The following is a 19,278-nucleotide window of genomic DNA, read 5'->3' on the forward strand; positions in this document are numbered from 1 at the left end:
TTATGACAACAATTCATGGCCATTTTTGACCTGTTAATTAACACGTTATGGCACCGTGTTTTCTGTGACTGGGCAAGTTCGCTTTGCATGGCCTGGTGCCCCGGGTGGGCGGAGTTACTCTGCAACTAGCTAAATACATAGCCTCTCCCTAACCTTCAATGTGAGAGGAAGATTTGCATAGCTAACATTATGAATATACAGTGGGGCAAAAAAGTATTTAGTCAGCCACCAATTGTACAAGTTCTCCCACTTAAAAAGATGAGAGAGGCCTGTAATTTTCATCATAGGTACACTTCAACTATGACAGACAAAATGAGGAAAAAAATTCAGAAAATCACATTGTAGGATTTTTAATGAATTTATTTGCAAATTATGGTGGAAAATAAGTATTTGGTCAATAACAAAAGTTTATCTCAATACTTTGTTATATACCCTTTGTTGGCAATGACAGAGGTCAAACGTTTTCTGTAAGTCTTCACAAGGTTTTCACACACTGTTGCTGGTATTTTGGCCCATTCCTCCATGCAGATCTCCTCTAGAGCAGTGATGTTTTGGGGCTGTTGCTGGGCAACACGGACTTTCAACTCCCTCCAAAGATTTTCTATGGGGTTGAGATCTGGAGACTGGCTAGGCCACTCCAGGACCTTGAAATGCTTCGTACGAAGCCACTCCTTCGTTGCCCGGGCGGTGTGTTTGGGATCATTGTCATGCTGAAAGACCCAGCCACGTTTCATCTTCAATGCCCTTGCTGATGGAAGGAGGTTTTCACTCAAAATCTCACGATACATAGCCCCATTCATTCTTTCCTTTACACGGATCAGTCGTCCTGGTCCCTTTGCAGAAAAACTGCCCCAAAGCATGATGTTTCCACCCCCGTGCTTCACAGTAGGTATGGTGTTCTTAGGATGCAACTCAGCATTCTTTGTCCTCCAAACACGACGAGTTGAGTTTTTACCAAAAAGTTATATTTTGGTTTCATCTGACCATATAACATTCTCCCAATCTTCTTCTGGATCATCCAAATGCTCTCTAGCAAACTTCAGACGGGCCTGGACATGTACTGGCTTAAGCAGGGGGACACGTCTGGCACTGCAGGATTTGAGTCCCTGGCGGCGTAGTGTGTTACTGATGGTAGGCTTTGTTACTTTGGTCCCAGCTCTCTACAGATCATTCACTAGGTCCCCCCGTGTGGTTCTGGGATTTTTGCTCACCGTTCTTGTGATCATTTTGACCCCACGGGGTGAGATCTTGCGTGGAGCCCCAGATCGAGGGAGATTATCAGTGGTCTTGTATGTCTTCCATTTCCTAATAATTGCTCCCACAGTTGATTTCTTCAAACCAAGCTGCTTACCGATTGCAGATTCAGTCTTCCCAGCCTGGTGCAGGTCTACAATTTTGTTTCTGGTGTCCTTTGACAGCTCTTTGGTCTTGGCCATAGTGGAGTTTGGAGTGTGACTGTTTGAGGTTGTGGACAGGTGTCTTTTATACTGATAACAAGTTCAAACAGGTGCCATTAATACAGGTAACGAGTGGAGGACAGAGGAGCCTCTTAAAGAAGAAGTTACAGGTCTGTGAGAGCCAGAAATCTTGCTTGTTTGTAGGTGACCAAATACTTATTTTCCACCATAATTTGCAAATAAATTCAATAAAAATCCTACAATGTGATTTTCTGGATTTTTTTCCCTAATTTTGTCTGTCATAGTTGAAATGTACCTATGATGAAAATTACAGGCCTCTCTCATATTTTTAAGTGGGAGAACTTGCACAATTGGTGGCTGACTAAATACTTTTTTGCCCCACTGTAAGTAGTACTTATACGCTCCCATTAATCTATACCGTTATTTTCATGCTTTGCTTAAGTTTAATAACATTCCCATCCATCCATTTTGTAAATTTTACTACATTTCTGCAAGTGTGTGTTTACTGTATATTCATTTGAAGGCCTTATGTTGAGTCATGTTTGAGTTTGACTTCGAGCTCCAAGCTTGCCAAGGTGACACCCAAAATTAAATGGACTTGGCTTTCGATTCAGCACATCTCCTCTGCTTGGATACCCCCTCCCACTAGGCTGATCGTTACGACCAACCCAAACGCCTGCCAAACAATTGGCGGCCAGCCCGCCAAGCGCTTGGAGACAGAAACGCCCTTCCAATGGTGTCACCCTGACAACCTGTTTAAGGCTATTTCCTGACATGTCGATTAACAGTCACTTATCTTATTTCTGCTGTTTCTGACACTCACCTTTTAAAAGACCCACTCCTCAATGGGTAGGCTTATATACTATTAATTTAAATCAGGGGTGTCAAACTCATTCCACGGTGGGCCGAGTGTTTGCAGGTTTGGGGTTTTTCCTTTCAATTAAGACCTAGACAACCAGGTGAGGGGAGCTCCTTACTAATTAGTGACCTTAATTCATCAATCAAGTACAAGGGCGGAGGGAATATCCACAGACACTCGGCCCTCCGTGGAATGAGTTTAACGTCATTTAAATGATCAAAACCAGCTAGAAATATCAGAGTGGGCCTTTAATACAGGCTTTGATTCAGCCAGACTCACAGATACCCCGCTGTTTTAAAGGATGTTAAATGGGACTGTTGTTGGTCTTCTAGGGTTGTGTGTCGCCATCTCCTCACTTGTCCTTCTTTCCGATTCACCTACCGCTGTGCTGCTTTGGCATGAGATCAAACATTCCCAGTGTGAGCGAGCTCGGGATCAGGGAACACCGCTGACTCATTCCCGGTAACTTTCCCAGATGCTGCGTACTGTCGTGGAAAATCGGTTCAAAACATAACACTTGCAAGAACTTGTGGATTCAATAAATGCTTTAATATAAAATATCACAAGCCGGGGTGGTCCGCGGATCACACACCGTTTCCCAGAGCCCTGGCTCTTGTATTTATATACATACAGCATATGAGTCCATTACATATGCAAACGAAGATGTTTCCCACCATTATCTTTTATGGTTTAGGCTTCCTGCTTGTTTACACCCAATAACGCCCATGTCTGGTTTCAGTTAGGTTATAATGGTGGCAGGACCCTTTCTTGTCCTACAAATAATATATGTCTGTCTATCCTATAGGCCTACGTCTTTGGCATGTTTGCCTTTATTAGAAGCAGCAGACTATGTGTCCCTCTATCATTAGTGTGTCCCGTTGTCCTAGGTGCCTATGCGTCGCCTTCTCTTCCTGTAGTCTGTTTTAGTGTTCAGCTGTTTTACCAGCATGTATCCATTAACTGTCTGCCTTCTCTTATGTACACCTCTATGTCTGTCCCTTAATGTATCATTCACTCCCACAGTACTCCATGACATTCTGTTATTTCGAGTTTTCCCCTGGTTTTTCCCCGTCTGTGTTGTTACAGACAAATAGGGGGGGGGACATAAGTATTCAGCTGGCATGGCGGCAACGGTGGTGTGGCAGCCTGTGCATGTCACAGCCAATCACGTTCAAAGTGACAAACTGGTGGTGACACCTCACCGTGACTAAATAAATGATGGAGTGTGGAGCTGAGGGAGAAGAGGGCTGGGTGTTTCTATCATCTTTATGGGCGCTATACAGGCTACACTCCCCCCTCTCTCTGGCTCTCCCCCCTCTCTCAGACACTCTCCCCCCTCTCTGACTCTCCTCTCTCTCTCTCTGACTCGCCCCCCTCTCTCAGACACTCTCCCCCCTCTCTGACTCTCCTCTCTGACTCTCCCCCCTCTCTCTCTGACTCTCCCCCCTCTCTGACTCTCCCCCTCTCTCGGAATCTCCCCTCTCTCTCTCTCTCTCTGACTCTCCCCCCCTCTCTCTCTCTGGCTCTCCCCCCTCTCTCAGACACTCTCCCCCCTCTCTGACTCTCCTCTCTGACTCTCCTCCCTCTCTCTCTGACTCTCTCTCTGACTCTCCCCCTCTCTCGGAATCGCCCCTCTCTCTCTCTCTCTCTGACTCTCCCCCCCTCTCTCTCTCTGACTCCCCCCCCTCTCTCTGACTCTCCCCCGTATCTGACTCTCCCCAGTCTCTCTCTGACACTCCCCCCTCTCTCTCTGACACCCCCCCTCTCTCTGACACCCCCCCCTCTCTCTCTGACTCTCTCTCTCTGACTCTCCCCCCTCTCTCTCTAACTCCCCCCTCTCTCTCTGACTCCCCCCTCTCTCTCTGACTCCCCCCTCTCTCTCTGACTCTCCCCACTCTCTCTGACTCCCCCCACTCTCTCTGACTCTCCCTCTCTGACTTCCCCCTCTCTCTTTCTCTCCCTCTCTCTCTGACTCTCCCCCTCTCTCTCTGACTCTCCCCCTCTCTCTCCCTCTCTCTCTCTCCGACTCTCCCCCCTCTCACTCTCTCTAAAACACCCGCCCATTACTATGTCATGGCGTATATCTATATATTTCACCACCCTGTTTGTTTCCGCTTGAATGTGACACATTAAGTAATTTCCCCACCACTACATCGTGAATGTGAATCCTAACCGGAGAGAGCTGTTTGTGGCTATAGAGATTCATGAGTGTCCTTCTGACTGTGTGGCTAAGGAGCCAGGATAAAATTGTCCCATTTATGCACTGTAGTATAAACAAACAGAGGTGTGACTCCGAGAGAGAGTGTCCAGGATGAGCCACAACACAATCGCACTCACATTTAGTGCATCAGTGCTGATGGGTCCTGGTCAAAAGTAGTGCCCTATATAGGGAACAGGGTGCCATTTGGAACGCAGGCTAGATCTCCCCAATGATGATTCATGGGTTTAATCTAGTCTGCCCCACACCCTCCCACCAACAACGCCGGAGCTTAACACATCACTGCCTCCGCAGGACCCACCACCATTTGTCCTATTTAGGACACCGTCATCCCCGCTGATATTCCGAGACAATTCAGGAGCAGTGTCTCGCTCTGCCGGCAGGCAACCATCCTCACGTTGGGCGCCAAGCCACCATCTGAGACATAGAGCATAACATTGGACGCTACCAACTCCAATTACTTTTAAAACAGGTTGAATAGTGTAGTTTAAAGTTGTCATTCAACAACTTATATCATCACAAATTAAAGCGAAGTAGAAAATGTCTTAAGTAAATCTGACCTGGAAGTAAACAGCATCTCTCTCCACAAGACATTGCAGTGTAAAGAGTAGTATTCCATTGTTCCTCTTTGACCTTAAGTACATCACCGGCCTCAATAAACCTCCATTGATTTTGCTGTGGCTTTTTATTGCTACATAACTTGAAAACCAGATAGCATCAGTCCTCCTATTCCCCTTTCCACCTCCGGGCTGGCTAAGGGTTGTCCAATCCCAGATCCTTTGTGCTGTATTGCCCATAGAAATATAATCTATAGAACGGGTCCATTCAAGTAAATGATGCTGTAATGCGGTGGGCTCGCAGCCATTGTGAGTGTACCAGTCAAATTGCCAGGGTTAGCGGTTCCAAGCCCCTTCTATAGATTCTATTTCTATGGCATTGCCAACTCCTATGGGAGCACAAACCGATCTGGAACCAGGCTAGAGCTATGCTAAATAAGCTATTTAACATGTCTTAAATATGACTTTAATGTCCCAGCGGGGAACGAAGAAAAACTCAGAGGGGGCATGAGGATACAGTTTTGCAGGAAGAAGAGCAGTGGAAGGCCCCAGAGTTTTCCAAGCTGGAGTTTTGAAGCCGAAAGATAAGGATGTTTGTGCCCAGCGTGAAATAGCAGGAATCCTCTCAATGTGAGGTAAAAGGCTCATTTTCAGCTCAGATTGCTCTGGCTCCAAACGCTGTTGCTCCCCACGTCTCATCTCTCCATCCATATTTCTCTATCTCCGTCTCTTTCTCTACCTCTCTCTCTCCCTCCTTATCCCTCGACCTCTTCTGCCCTTTGATAATTGCACCGAGCCCCCATGCAACAGCAGGCAAGACTTTTATTAGACGTGGCACAGTGTCAGGGAACGGCCACAGGATCAGAACAGGGATGGACGGAGTACAGGCACTCAGAGGAATACTCACCAAAAACCAACATGCACTGCAGACACCAAACAAAAACTCCCTTGCTTTCCTTAAGTAATGAAACTCTCTGATTGAAACGGGAAATCCCCCCTGCTTCCACCTAGCGGGCCTCACTGCAGCGTAGCCCGGCATTCATCTCATTATGACTCTGACTGTGAGTGGGATGGGATTGGAAGGGAGCAGGAGCCGGAGCTCTGAACAAACAGTGGGATGTGCGAGGCTGTCCACCTGATGATGCTACTCCTCCTTCTAGACTAGAGCCTCAGGCTGGCCCGCTGTTGGACTGCAATGAATGAGCAGTTAAAGAGGAAGATTGGATTTGAGAGAGTGCGTGCGACCACTGTTGGAAAAGGGCTGCGTATGTATCTGTGGGAGAATGTGAAGGTCAGTTAGTTGGTTTTGTCTGTGTGTGTCTTTTAGATCACATTGTGTATTAGATAGATTTGGTCTTTCCAAGGGGACTTGCCCTCTATGTTTCCCTTCTGACCCTCTGTTACGCCGTGGGCCTGTGGACCCATCACTCAGTCTCATCCTGGGGCCTGTGTGGCACCTCTGGTCCCTTCTCCCCTCAGCCCTCCAGTCAACACACTGACTGCACCATCGCTGTATCTTGTCTAATGCAGCACCGCAGCAGTTAGTGTGTGTGTGTGTGTGTGTGTGTGTGTGTGTGTGTGTGTGTGTGTGTGTGTGTGTGTGTGTGTGTGTGTGTGTGTGTGTGTGTGTGTGTGTGTGTGTGTGTGTGTGTGTGTGTGTGTGTGTGTTCATAAAAACAGTGTTGGAAATGTAGAAAAACATACCATTTGAAGATCGATGGATTTATTAAAGATTCCTTGAAGCAATATTTTTCAACAGATGGAGATTGTGGTATATTATATATATACTGTATAATTACAGGCCGAGGTGGTGTCAACTTTAACTGTGCTGTGCCACTGTTACAGAGGCCTTCACTGGTAGGATCTTTAGCTTGCTTTCATATGTACGAAATACTGGAACGAGTGGCTCAGTGAAAAGTAGTGGCATTGTAAGTAGGTGTGTGTTACTATCAGGGTCAGAGAACGTCAGCTCTCTTCTGTTCCTGTCCAGCTGCACTCTGATCCTCCGGGGATCCTGAACCACTGTGATATGAGGCTTACTGACGTACTCATTTGGGGACATTACTACGTATCCACCACAAGTATACAAAACACCCCAGATGTCATCCCATATATCATGATTACTGACAAAGTCAGGGGCCACACCGAGAAACCAAAAGTAACTGTCCCCAACCTCAACGTCCCAGCTGTGTGTCGCTGAGTTGAAACCCTCAGAACCCCTAACGCACACATAGCCAAACCTCTCTGGGTTGTCAGGAAGCTGCAGTGTTCTATCCCCACCTCTCACACTGGTCAGATCCTCAGACAGGATGAGATAGGGGTGGGCAGTGTTGGGGTCCAGAATCACAGGAGCTGAACAGAGACAACAAGGTTTTAATATGTCATTTAGCAGACACTTTTATCCAAAGCAACTTAGTCGTGTGTGCATGTATGTATGGGTGGTCCTGGGAATCAAACCCCCAATCCTAGCTTTGCAAGTGAGCCAACTGAGCCATACAGGACTATTTGAAATATTTAACATAAAATCTACCAACTGAGCCATACAGGACTATTTGAAATATTTAACATAAAATCAGACCCACAATCTTATCAGAGATCATAAATGTATTTTTCTGTAAGAAATGACTCACTGTATTGAACAATCCCCTGCATCTTCTCCCAGACTTTGTAGGACAGATTGCCCAAGTGTTTGGCCACGTCTATCAGCCCTCCTGAGACTAGCTGTGGATCCGGCAGTGTGCACTGGGCTCTGTAAGAACATTCAGGAGTTAGTGCTGCTGTGGGGTCGGGTTCAGAACCACAGAGAAGAGAGAGACAGTCACAGGAGGGAGTTCACTTACCTTTTCACTGTGGCCTGGTAGGTCTGCAGAGGAATGAAAAAAACAGTCTACGTTTTTAACTAAATTAATGTAAGATGATGCATGATCATATATGATGATATAATGCAATTTTACCATACACCTGTAACGCAAAATTTGTATTTTTTAAAGTTTAGTCTAAAAATAACTTTACCTGTAAGAATGAGATGTCGTCAGCTCTCAGTTTGTCCTCTATGGCTGTGATAGTGTCTGAAAGGCAAGACATATCTTTGACCAACTCCTCAATCTTCTTCTTCACCTTCCAACTCTTTTCCACCTCTTCCTTTTTCAGGGCAGCTATCCTGGCCGCCTCTTCATCTCGTAGGAACTGGTGAAGCTTCTCAAACGCTTTCTTAATCTGCTTCTCTGTGTGCTGGGCCTGGGTCTGGAGACACAATCTAATTACATCTCTGAAAATAACGCCTCTGTCATTTTAACTTTCAACATCCCGTAAAATGTCAACTGTCTGTTTCTGTTTTGACATGTTAGAACCACAGTCCATTGTTTTACATTTTGTGAAGTCAATGGAGGATAACAGAGAGCATTCTTCTTCTTCTTTCGGATGCTGAAGATCTGCTAGACTTGTGAGCAGTAGAGGCTGGTGGGAGGAGCGATAGGAGGACGAGCTCATTGTAACGGCTGGAATGGCATGAGAGGAATGAAGTCAAACGTGGTTTCTGTATGTTTGATACCACTCCATTTATTCCATTCCAACCATTACAAATGAGCCTGTCCTCCTATAGCTCCTCCCACCAGCCTCTACTGCTTGTGAGTATTCTATGGGAGTTTTACTTAAAAGCTGCAGATCTAGTTATGCATGTCTATCTTTACTAAAGGTGTTTCATGCCAATACTGTGTGTTGGTGAACTGCCGTTAGCACAAGATTAATTGTTATTACAGATTACTAGAAGGAAACATTGTATTTTATAATGTACTAATGATTGACTATTGGACTGAAAGGATGTATTTGTACTACTTTGATAGTTACAAATAAAGTATTATGTGTTAGCAGGAAAAGCTTAATGCCTTCCATGCTCGCTTCGAGGCAAACAACACTGAACCATGCATGAGCGCACCAGCTGTTCCGGAAGACTGTGTGATCAAGCTCTCCGTAGCCGATGTGAGTAAGACCTTAAAACAGGTCAACATTCACAAGGCCACAGGGCCAGACGGATTACCAGGATCCATACACAGAGCATGCCCTGACCAACTATCAAGTGTCTTCACTGACATTTTCAACCTCTCCTTGAACAAGTCTCTAATATGTACATGTTTCAAGCAGACCACCATAGTCGCTGTACCCAAGAATGCCAAGGTATCCTGCCTAAATGACGACAGCCCCATAGCACTCACGTCTGTAGCCATTAAATGTTTAAACGGCTGGTCATGGCTCACATCAACACCATAATCCCAGAAACCCTAGACCCACTGCAATTTGCATACCGCCCCAACATAACCATAGATGACGCAATCTCTCTTGCACTCCACACTGCCCTTTCCCACCTGGACAAAAGGAACACCTACGTGAGAATGCTGTTCGCTGACTACACCTCAGCGTTCAACACCATAGTTGTGTTTTATTGTGTTACTTTTTTGGTGTTATTTAATTTAATTAAAAAATATTTTTTTTTAATTATAATTATTATTATTTTTTTTAACTGCACTGTTGGTTAAGGGTTTGTAAGTAAGTATTTCATGGTAAGGTCTACACCGGTTCTATTTGGCGCATGTGATAAATACAATTTGATTTGATTTGAAAAGCCATCTCCTCTCAGCCCACAAAACAAATAAACAAAAAATCCTCTAGTGTCAGCCCTGGCTCGAGAGGAAGGAATGTAGTTGTTAAAGAGTGAGTGGGATAATTTGGAATGGAAATCTACCCACAACCCTGGCGTTGCAAGCGCCATGCTCTACCAACTGAGCCACACGGGACCACTTAATTAAAGTTCAATGAACTTCACATAGGGTTGCACATTTTGGGGAATATTCAGAGGTGGAAACTTTCCGTGGGAATTAACGGGAATATATGGGAATGAATGGAAATACATGCAAATTATTATTAATACCATTTAAATGTAGATGGTTTTGCATTGGATATATTTACCATATCATATAAAGACAGAAACATAAACCTTTTACCTTATCATAAGTAGACATAATTGCAAATGATTAAATCCTTTAAATAGAAATTAAAAAACAATTTAGTTACAAATTGAACTTTAATTAAGTGGTCCCGTGTGGCTCAGTTGGTAGAGCATGGCGCTTGCAACGCCAGGGTTGTGGGTTCATTCCCCACGGGGGGACCAGGATGAATATGTATGAACTTTCCAATTTGTAAGTCGCTCTGGATAAGAGCGTCTGCTAAATGACTTAAATGTAAATTAAATGAGTTGACTCTTCACATGGGATTATTTCAATGAACAACAAAAGGGAATATTGAATGATCCCCAATGATCCATCGCATCTCCCAAAAATGTTTTCAACATACATCTGTAAAATGATAGTCTAGAAACTAAAGCTTTGATTGTCTTTCTCTCAGGCTTCCATGTCTTCTCCCTGGACCTCATCATTGTCCATCTCTTGAACATCAGACTCTGAGGCCTCATCTTCACTGTCACTTTCCAACCTTGTGGAGGATGGCTCGTTGTCAGGCTCAAAAAGCCTCAAATTTGCCCGGATGGTCACCAATTTTTCAACCCCTGTATTGGTCAGCCTGTTGCGTGCTTTGGTGTGTGTTTTCCAAAACAGGGACCAGTTGCACTCTGAGGCGGCTGATGTTGATAAGATTTGGAGGATGATGATGGAGGCAACTGTCCCTTCCACCAGGTGGCTGATGAGATATGTTGGCACGACTGCCATATTGCATCTCCATCCCAAAGCCCTTGTTTGGAAGTGTACTTCGCCAGACTGCCAAGAACCTTGCCCTTATCCAGGCGAAGGAGGCGAGACACAATAGTGATGACATCATAGGCCTTGTTGATCTCTGCACCAGACAGGATGCTCATGCCAGCATACTTGGGGTCCAACATGTACGCTGCAGCATGTATGGGCTTCAGGCAGAAGTGTTCACGCTTTTTGATGTATTTCAGAACTGCAGTTTCCTCTGCTTTGAGCAACACTGAAGTGGGCAGGGCAGTATGGATTTCTTCTCTTACATCTGCAGGCAGAGTCTGAACATCAGACAGGATGGCATTGTCTCCCTCAATCCGTGCAATGGCTACTGCTATAGGTTTCAGGAGTTTCAGGCTGCTTACCACTCTCCCAAAATACATCATCCAGGAGGATTCTCTTGATGGGGCTGTCCATATCGGCAGACTGTGATATGGCCATTTCTTGGAGAGACTCCTTCCCCTCCAGGAGACTGTCAAACATGATGACAACCCCAGCCCAACAGGTGTTGCTGGGCAGCTTCAATATGGTGCTCTTATTCTTCTCACTTCGCTTGGTGAAGTAGATTGCTGCTATAACTTGATGACCCTTCACATACCTAACCATTTCCTTGGCGCTCTTTTAGAGTGTATATATTGTTTTCAGTGCCATGATGTCCTTGAAGAGCAGATGCAATGCATGAACAGCACAGCCAATGGGTGTGATGTGAGGGTAGGACTCCTCCACTTTAGACCAAGCAACCTTCATGTTCGCAGCATTGTCTGTCACCAGTGCAAATACCTTCAGTGGTCCAAGGTCATTGATGACTGCCTTCAGCTCATCTGCAATGTAGAGACCGGTGTGTCTGTTGTCCCTTGTGTCTGTGCTCTTGTAGAATACTGGTTTAGGGGTGGAGATGATGTAATGAATTATTCCTTGCCCACGAACATTCGACCACCCATCAGAGATGAATGCAATACAGTCTGCTTTCTCTATGATTTGCTTGACCTTCACTTGAACTCTGTTGAACTCTGCATCCAGCAAATTAGTAGATAAAGCATGTCTGGTTGGAGGGGTGTATGCTGGGTGAAGAACATTCAGAAATGTCTTCCAATACACATGGCCTGTGAGCATCAGAGGTGAACCAGTTGCATACACAGCTCGAGCAAGACATTCACCAGCATTTCTCCGACTACGTTCCTCAAATGGTGATTCCAGGAGGAACATGAGTTGTTGCTATCGATAAGGTGTCTGATTGATCATTTTCACCTCGAATAGAATTAGAGGGACTTTTGTCAGACGTTGCTTGTTGTGAGCACTGAGGGAACTTTATGCACTTGGCCAGATGATTCTGCATCTTTGTTGCATTCTTCACATTTGATTTGGCACAGTATTTGCACATGTACACAGATTTTCCTTCTACATTAGCTGTAGTGAAATGTCTTTACACATCAGAGAGTGCCCGTGGCATTTTCCTGTAAAGATTATAAAGAAATTATTAAAAATAAATAAAAAATACAATTCTATGCACAGATAAATAGTTAAGCAGTTAGATTAAACAACTCCTTTGTAAGATAAATGTTTTAAAATGAAACATGTATGGAAACAGGTTAATTAACACTCCTCAGTTAGCAGGCTCAAGCAAGCTAAAACCCACATGGTAGCAAAAACTAACTAGCAGAAATTGTTAGCAAGTTAGAAATAATTTAAACACACTTTGCTGTAGGCTACTATTTACTAGTTAACAAAACATTATTTGTCATATAACATATATTCAACCCCACCCAGTATTGTAATTAAAACTTACCAGGAAGCATGTAGTCCTTGGCTCAGACAGTGTAGTAGTGTGGGCTCAATAGCATCTAATTAGTTTGTAAGATCTTGAGAATCAGCTGTACATGTGATGGAAGAGTGCACTGTGCATGCAGAGGGTTGCAATTCCATTGAATTGGGGATAGTTTAACCAAAATATGCCACAATACCTAGATTTGCCTTATATGTATCCCACAAAAAATTATATAAGATAACTTTTTGATGAATTTAAGCAAAATTCCTGGGCTTAACCTCCCATGGAGAATTTCCGGAAATTTACCGGAAAGTTTCCGACACTTTGCAACCCTAGTTCCCGCTTCCGGGTGGGTCTGTTGCGGCACGCATCATTCTTACCTTGATATGCTGTGCTGTTTTACCACAGGTATGCTTGACTTCTTTAAAGACCTTCAGTTTCTCCTGCAATGGCTTCAGTGCACTCTGGATTTCCTTCTATGATTTAAGTAAAACATATCCGCAGACCCAAGCGTAGAAATTAGACAGAAGGACTATTCATTCCGTATCGAGGAAGTTTAGCGTTACACCGTGATTGAAGTTTAAAGGCGTTACCAGACACTCGTAAATATCTTTTACATTTATATTGCGCAATCTGTAACGCTTCAGTGACACAGATTGAATAGAGCCCTAAATCCATAGTTTAAGTAATTCACAGTTCCAAATATCTAAATGTTGTGCAGACTTTTAAAATGACCACATGCTGCTTACCTTATGATCTTCTGCAGCTTCATCTATGGGGATGCAGTTATGACCTTTGTGATTCCTTGAATCACGACACACCAAACAGATAGCGTGTTCATCCGTCAGACAGAAGAGCTTGAGTTTCTCACCATGCAGACTGCAGAGCACCTCAGACCCTGCTGAGGATCTCTGACTCCTTTCCTTTAAGAAGGCCTCACACAGGTTCTTTAGAGACAGGTTATTAGGAGGCTCAGACCTTGAGGATCTTCTCCTGCAGACTGGACACTTTTGGGATCCACTCTTTTCCCAGAATTTCTGCAGACAGGCTTTACAGAAGCTGTGGCTACACGACATGATGACAGGATATCTGAAGATGTCACAGCACACAGGACAGGATAAATCCTCAATGGGGAGAGGGAATTTGCAAGCCATTTTCACACTTGCCTCGCTCCTCTGGAAGGGCAAGCAGAGTTTACTTTCACTTTAAAAGACCCACCCTGTTTGTTAAAAGAGCTATACAGTTCCGTGGAATGTCCTTATCTTCTTCAGTATCTGCTCTGAGATGTTGACATTAAAAGGTCACGTGTTGTGATCCTTGTTCTGTGTTGAACCACAGGCAAATAAAGAGTTCTTAGCTGTTGACTTCAGGCTTACAGTTGCACTGCTGTCTGTCTGCTACACCTGATGGTGTGTTGGTTTGTTTGTCAAAGCGTTGCAACAATGTTGTTACTAATTCATGCAATCAATTACAGGAATGTTCCTGAAAGATTACAACCACGACCTAGAGTGATAACACCAGCGATCGACACTTTATAAACTAAGCACGCTGAAAATAAACAAGACTTATGCAAACAGTTGCACACACTGTCAACTGCCACGCCAACCGAGAGTTCCCACACAGAGCCGGAAGAGCTATCTTTATTTTCTCCTTCCTGACTGCGCTCTTAAAGTGGCAGCTCACAGTGAAGACTCCATGCAGGATTTCGCAACAACATGTAATAAGCCTCTGAGATTCTTGTTTTAATGAAAAGCTCTATATAAAATACATCTGTTATTAAGTGTATGAGGGGAGAGTGGAGCAAATGAGCCAGTACCTGAGAAAGATTTTGATTTGATCTGTGTGTGTGTTTGAGTGAGGTAAAGGAAGAGTTTTGACTTGCAGTGGAGGCTCCTCAGAGGAGGGAGGGGAGGACCATCCTCCTCAATGAATTTCATAAAAATAAAATAGTGAAACATTTTAAATGTTTCATTTTTAGATAAAACTGTACTAAATATATTCACATCACCAAATAATTTATTATGACACATTGTTTTGCAATGAAGGTCTACAGTAGCCTCAACAGCACTCTGTAGGGTAGCACCATGGTGTAGCCAGAGGCCAGCTAGCTTCCGTCCTCCTGTGGGTAGATTGACTTCAATTTAAAAAAACTAGGAGGCCCACGGTTCTCACCCCCTTCCAAAGACTTAAACACTAATAATGACAACTTCCAGAGGACGTCCTCCAACCTATCAGAGCTCTTGCAGCATGAAATGAATCTAGTACTGAAAGCATAAGCTACAGCTAGCTAGCACTGCAGTGCATAACATGGGGTGAGTAGTTGACTCAAAAAGAAAGATAACAGTTTTGAACAAATTACTTTCTTAAAAAATGAAGGAGAAGCAAGAGAGAAAGAGAGAGAGAAAATGAAGGCGAAGCAAGAGAGAAAGAGAGAGAGAAAAGTCCTGTTTCTTTCACTTTCACTTACTCATGTTCACTTATTTAGCCAGCAAATGCAGCTAGCTCAAACAGAGGAATGCTATGTTAGCTAGCTGGCTATGCCTATCCAACACAACACTGGAATTCTTCCAAGTCAAGGTAAGCTTTTACTAATTTATTTTCACCGGGGCCCACCGGTGTACTGCTGAACTGCTAACTAACTGTACACTGTACTGCATGATTGTAGCGGGTTTACTAACGTGTTAGTTATATTAGCTATGTTGACTAGGACTTTACTTTAGCTAATATGATGACACGGATGTAGGCTGTGTGTAGCGGTTATGATATGGTTTGGCTTGGAAAGGTTTTTTCGCCTGTTCACATACAGCTGATGTGTTGTGCATTGGAGTCCACAATACAAAGGAAAAGGTGAAAGGAGAATACAACGTGGCTACTATGAAAGTGAACTGTGTTTACATGTGATCAGGGGTGTATTAATTCCACCAATTCTGTTAAATCGTTTCTTAAACGGAAACAAATGGAGTGAAACAGGTATTAACTTAAAATGATAAACTTGGATTAGCTAACACAACGTGCCATTGGAACACAGGAGGGATGGTTGCTGATAATGGGCCTCAGTACGCCTATGTAGATATTCCTTTACAAATCAGCCGTTTCCAGCTACAATATTCATTTACAACATTAACAATGTCTACACTGTAATTCTGATCAATTTTATGTTGTTTTAATGGACAAAAAATTAGCTTTTCTTTCAAAAATAAGGAAATTTCTAAGTGACTCCAAACTTTTGAACGGTAGTGTACCTGAATTTGTCCAATAGAATCTCTTGTTTGCAACTGTTGGACTAATGATTACACCCTAGATCAGCTAGATGCAGGCAAGAGTGCGCAAGGCGGTATTGAATGTGTCACTGTCTGTCCATGTGTCACTGTCTGTCACCTAAAAATGTTCTCGACCTGTGTGCACCTACGTTGTAAACTTTCATTCATAGGCTAGGTTGTAGCAACCTCATGATGGGTATAGGGACCATTTGAGTATCATGTAGTAGCCTTAGCCTATCGATGTTACATTGAACTGGGTGAATGGAATATGAATTACAGTCATTCAATATGCTGTAATATAAATAAGGCCATGCTCACAAAAAAAAGTGGTCCTCCCTCATCTTAAACAGCACCGACCGCCACTGGTTTCAATGGTGTGTGTGCTGTAGTTAGAGAGGTGGGCAATCATCAGACTCATGTTACAATCACAGCAGGAGGTGTTGAAACAGGCCTACCTCAGTGTCATATCCCAGCCTTTGTATTATTCCAACCCTCACCTGCGTAGTGAAATCTGAATTACAGAGGAAATGAGCTTTGGTTGGTTAATTTCAGAGGAGATGTAGAGGTGTCATCCCCTGTCTGTGTCACACACAGCATGGAGACGACAGGACACCTGAGAATGACTGTCACATACTACTCAGCCACTGAGAGAGCTGCATTCTGCCATACTGGGACCACTGTGTGTGTGTGTGTGTGTGTGTGTGTGTGTGTGTGTGTGTGTGTGTGTGTGTGTGTGTGTGTGTGTGTGTGTGTGTGTGTGTGTGTGTGTGTGTGTGTGTGTGTGTGTGTGTGTGTGTGTGTGTGTGTGTGTGTCAGTATAAGTATGTGTGAGTGTGTGGGTAGAGTCCAGTGTGTGTGCACAGTGTCAGTGCAAGAGAGAAAAAAGGGTCACACTCTTCCTGGGGTCCGGCTAAATGAAAGCAGTTATACAATTTTAAAAACATAACAATACATTCATAACAGATTTCAAAACACACTAAGTGTGTGCCCTTAGGCCCCTACTCCACTACAGTACCACACATCTACAACACAAAATCTATATGCACGTGTGTGTATAATGCGTATGCTATCATGTGTGTGTATGCATGTGTCTGGGCCTATGTTTGTGTTGCTTCACAGTGCCCGCTGTTCCATAAGGTGTATTTTTATCTGTTTTTTAAATCTGATTCTACTGCTTGCATCAGTTACCTGATGTGGAATAGAGTTCCATGTAGTCATGGCTCTATATAGTACTGTGGAGTCATCTACATAGATAGACACACTGGCTTTACTGAAAAAAGTAAGGGGCCTAGACAGCTGCCCTGGGGAATTCCTGATTCTACCCAGATTATGATGGAGAGGCTTCCATTAAAGAACACCCTCTGTGTTCTGTTAGACAGGTAACTCTTTATCCACAATATAGCAGGGGGTGTAAAGCCATAACACATACGTTTTTCCAGTAGAAGACTATGATCGATAATGTCAAAAGCCACACTGACGTCTAACAAAATAGCCCCCACAATCTTTTTATCATCAATTTCTCTCAGCCAATCATCAGTCATTTGTGTAAGTGCTGTTCTTGTTGAATGCCCTTCCCTATAAGCGTGCTGAAAGCCTGTTGTCAATTTGTTTACTGTAAAATAGCGTTGTATCTGGTCAAACACCATTTTTTCCAAAACTTTACTAATGGTTGGTAACAGGCTGAATGGTCGACTATTTGAGCCAGTAAAAGGGGCTTTACTATACTTAGGTAGCGGAATTACTTTTGTGTCACGCCCTGACCTTAGAGAGCCGTTTTATTTCTCTATTTGGTTAGGTCAGGGTGTGATGTGGGGTGGGCATTCTATGTTTTGTTTTCTATGTTTCTGTATTTCTGTGTTTTGACCGGGTGTGGTTCTCAATAAGGGACAGCTGTCTATCGTTGTCTCTGATTGAGAATCATACTTAGGCAGCCTTTTTCCCATCTAATGTGTGGGTAGTTATTATTTTCCGTGTGTGTTTGTGTGCACCTCGGTTGCGTCACGGTCTTTGCTGTTTAACTGTTTGTTTTGTTAAGTTTTTCACTCCTATTAAAAGATGTGGAACGACATGCACGCTGCGCCTTGGTTGTTTTATGACAGGGAGTTTGAAGATAGCGAGCGTGACATTTTGCTTCCCTCCAGGCCTGAGGGCACACTTTCTAGTAGGCTTAAATTGAAGATATGGCAAATAGGAGTGGCAATATCGTCCACTAGTATCCTCAGTAATTTTCAATCCAAGTTGTCAGACCTCGGTGGCTTGTCATTGTTGATAGATAATAAGTTTTTCACCTCTTCCTCACTCACTTTATGGAAATCCAAATTACAATTCTTGTCTTTCAAAATCTGGTCAGATATACTTGGATGTGTAGTGTCAGCGTTTGTTGCTGGCATGTCATGCCTAAGTTTGCTAATCTTTCCAATTAAAAAATCATTAAAGTAGTTGGCAATATCAGTCGGTGTTGTGATGATTGAGCCATCTGATTCAATGAATGATGGAGCTGAGTTTGCCTTTTTTCCCAAAATTCCATTTAAGGTTCTCCAAAGTGTTTTACTATTATTCTTTATGTCATTTTTTGTTTCATAGTGTAGTGTCTTCATCTTTTTATTCAGTTTAGACACATGATTTCTCAATTTGCAGTACGTTTTCCAATTGGTTGTGCAGCCAGACTTATTTGCCATTCCTTTCGCCTCATCCCTCTCAACCATACAATTGCTCAATTCCTCATCAATCCATGGGGATTTAACAGTTTTACAGTCATTTTCTTAATGGGTGCATGCTTATTAGTAACTGGGATAAGCAATTTCATAAATGTGTCAAGTGCAACATCTGTTTGCTACTCATTACACACCACGGACCAAAAAATATTTACATCAACAACATAGGAATCACTACAAAACTTATTGTATGACAGCTTATACACTATATAAGGCCCAGCCTTTGGAACTTTGGTTTTCCTAGATATGGACACTATATTGTGATCACTACATCCGATGGGTCTGGATACTGCTTTCAAGCACATTTCTGAAGCGTTGGTAAAGATGTGACCAATACATGTTGATGATTTCATTCCTGTACTGTTTGTAACTACCCTGGCAGGTTGATTGATAACCTGAACGTTTTACTATGGATATAGATACTTTTGGGCCTGTTTCCTCCAGCATCTTCACAAGGGCCTTTGCTGTTGTTCTGGGATTGATTTGACTTTTCGCACCAAAGTACGTTCATCTCTAGGAGACAGAACGCATCTCCTTCCTGAGCGGTATGACAGCTGTGTGGTCCCATGGTGTTTATGCTTGCGTAGTATTGTTTGTACAGATGAACGTGGTACCTTCAGATGTTTGGAAATTACTCCCAAGGATAAACCAGCATTTTGTTTTTGGCTGATTTCTTTGATTTTCCCAGATGTCAAGCAAAGAGGCACTGAGTTTGAAGGTAGGCCTTGAAATACATCCAC

At 43.5% G+C, this 19,278-nt stretch overlaps 1 protein-coding gene across 2 annotated transcripts; it reads right to left on the bottom strand.

Moving 5' to 3' along the window:
- Positions 1-6,758: 6,758 nt before the first annotated feature.
- LOC139567566 (E3 ubiquitin-protein ligase TRIM35-like) lies at positions 6,759-14,183 on the bottom strand. Of its 2 annotated transcripts, XM_071388919.1 has the most exons (6): positions 13,314-14,183; positions 12,945-13,040; positions 8,065-8,295; positions 7,893-7,915; positions 7,683-7,801; positions 6,759-7,404 (listed from the first exon to the last, which is right to left on the bottom strand). In XM_071388919.1, exons 1-6 carry the CDS (start codon positions 13,716-13,718, stop codon positions 6,872-6,874), a joined length of 1,407 nt encoding a protein of 468 aa, XP_071245020.1. In that variant the 5' UTR covers positions 13,719-14,183; the 3' UTR covers positions 6,759-6,871. The 2 variants fall into 2 exon arrangements, with proteins under 2 accessions (XP_071245020.1, XP_071245021.1); XM_071388920.1 differs by lacking the exon at positions 12,945-13,040 and having other exon boundaries at positions 13,314-14,171.
- Positions 14,184-19,278: the final 5,095 nt, after the last annotated feature.

The sequence above is a fragment of the Salvelinus alpinus genome, chromosome 2 (genome assembly GCF_045679555.1).
Source record: "Salvelinus alpinus chromosome 2, SLU_Salpinus.1, whole genome shotgun sequence".
Lineage (NCBI taxonomy): Eukaryota > Metazoa > Chordata > Actinopteri > Salmoniformes > Salmonidae > Salvelinus > Salvelinus alpinus.

Bases quoted from the DNA above. Each gene is read 5' to 3' on its own strand.
- LOC139567566 (XM_071388919.1), bottom strand. From the start codon at position 13,718: ATGGCTTGCAAATTCCCTCTCCCCATTGAGGATTTATCCTGTCCTGTG. The intron at 7,802-7,892 runs GTAAGTGAACTC...ATGTTCTTACAG, and splicing joins TACCAGGCCACAGTGAAAAG to AGCCCAGTGCACACTGCCGG. The intron at 7,405-7,682 runs GTGAGTCATTTC...GTCTCTGTTCAG, and splicing joins GCAGGGGATTGTTCAATACA to CTCCTGTGATTCTGGACCCC.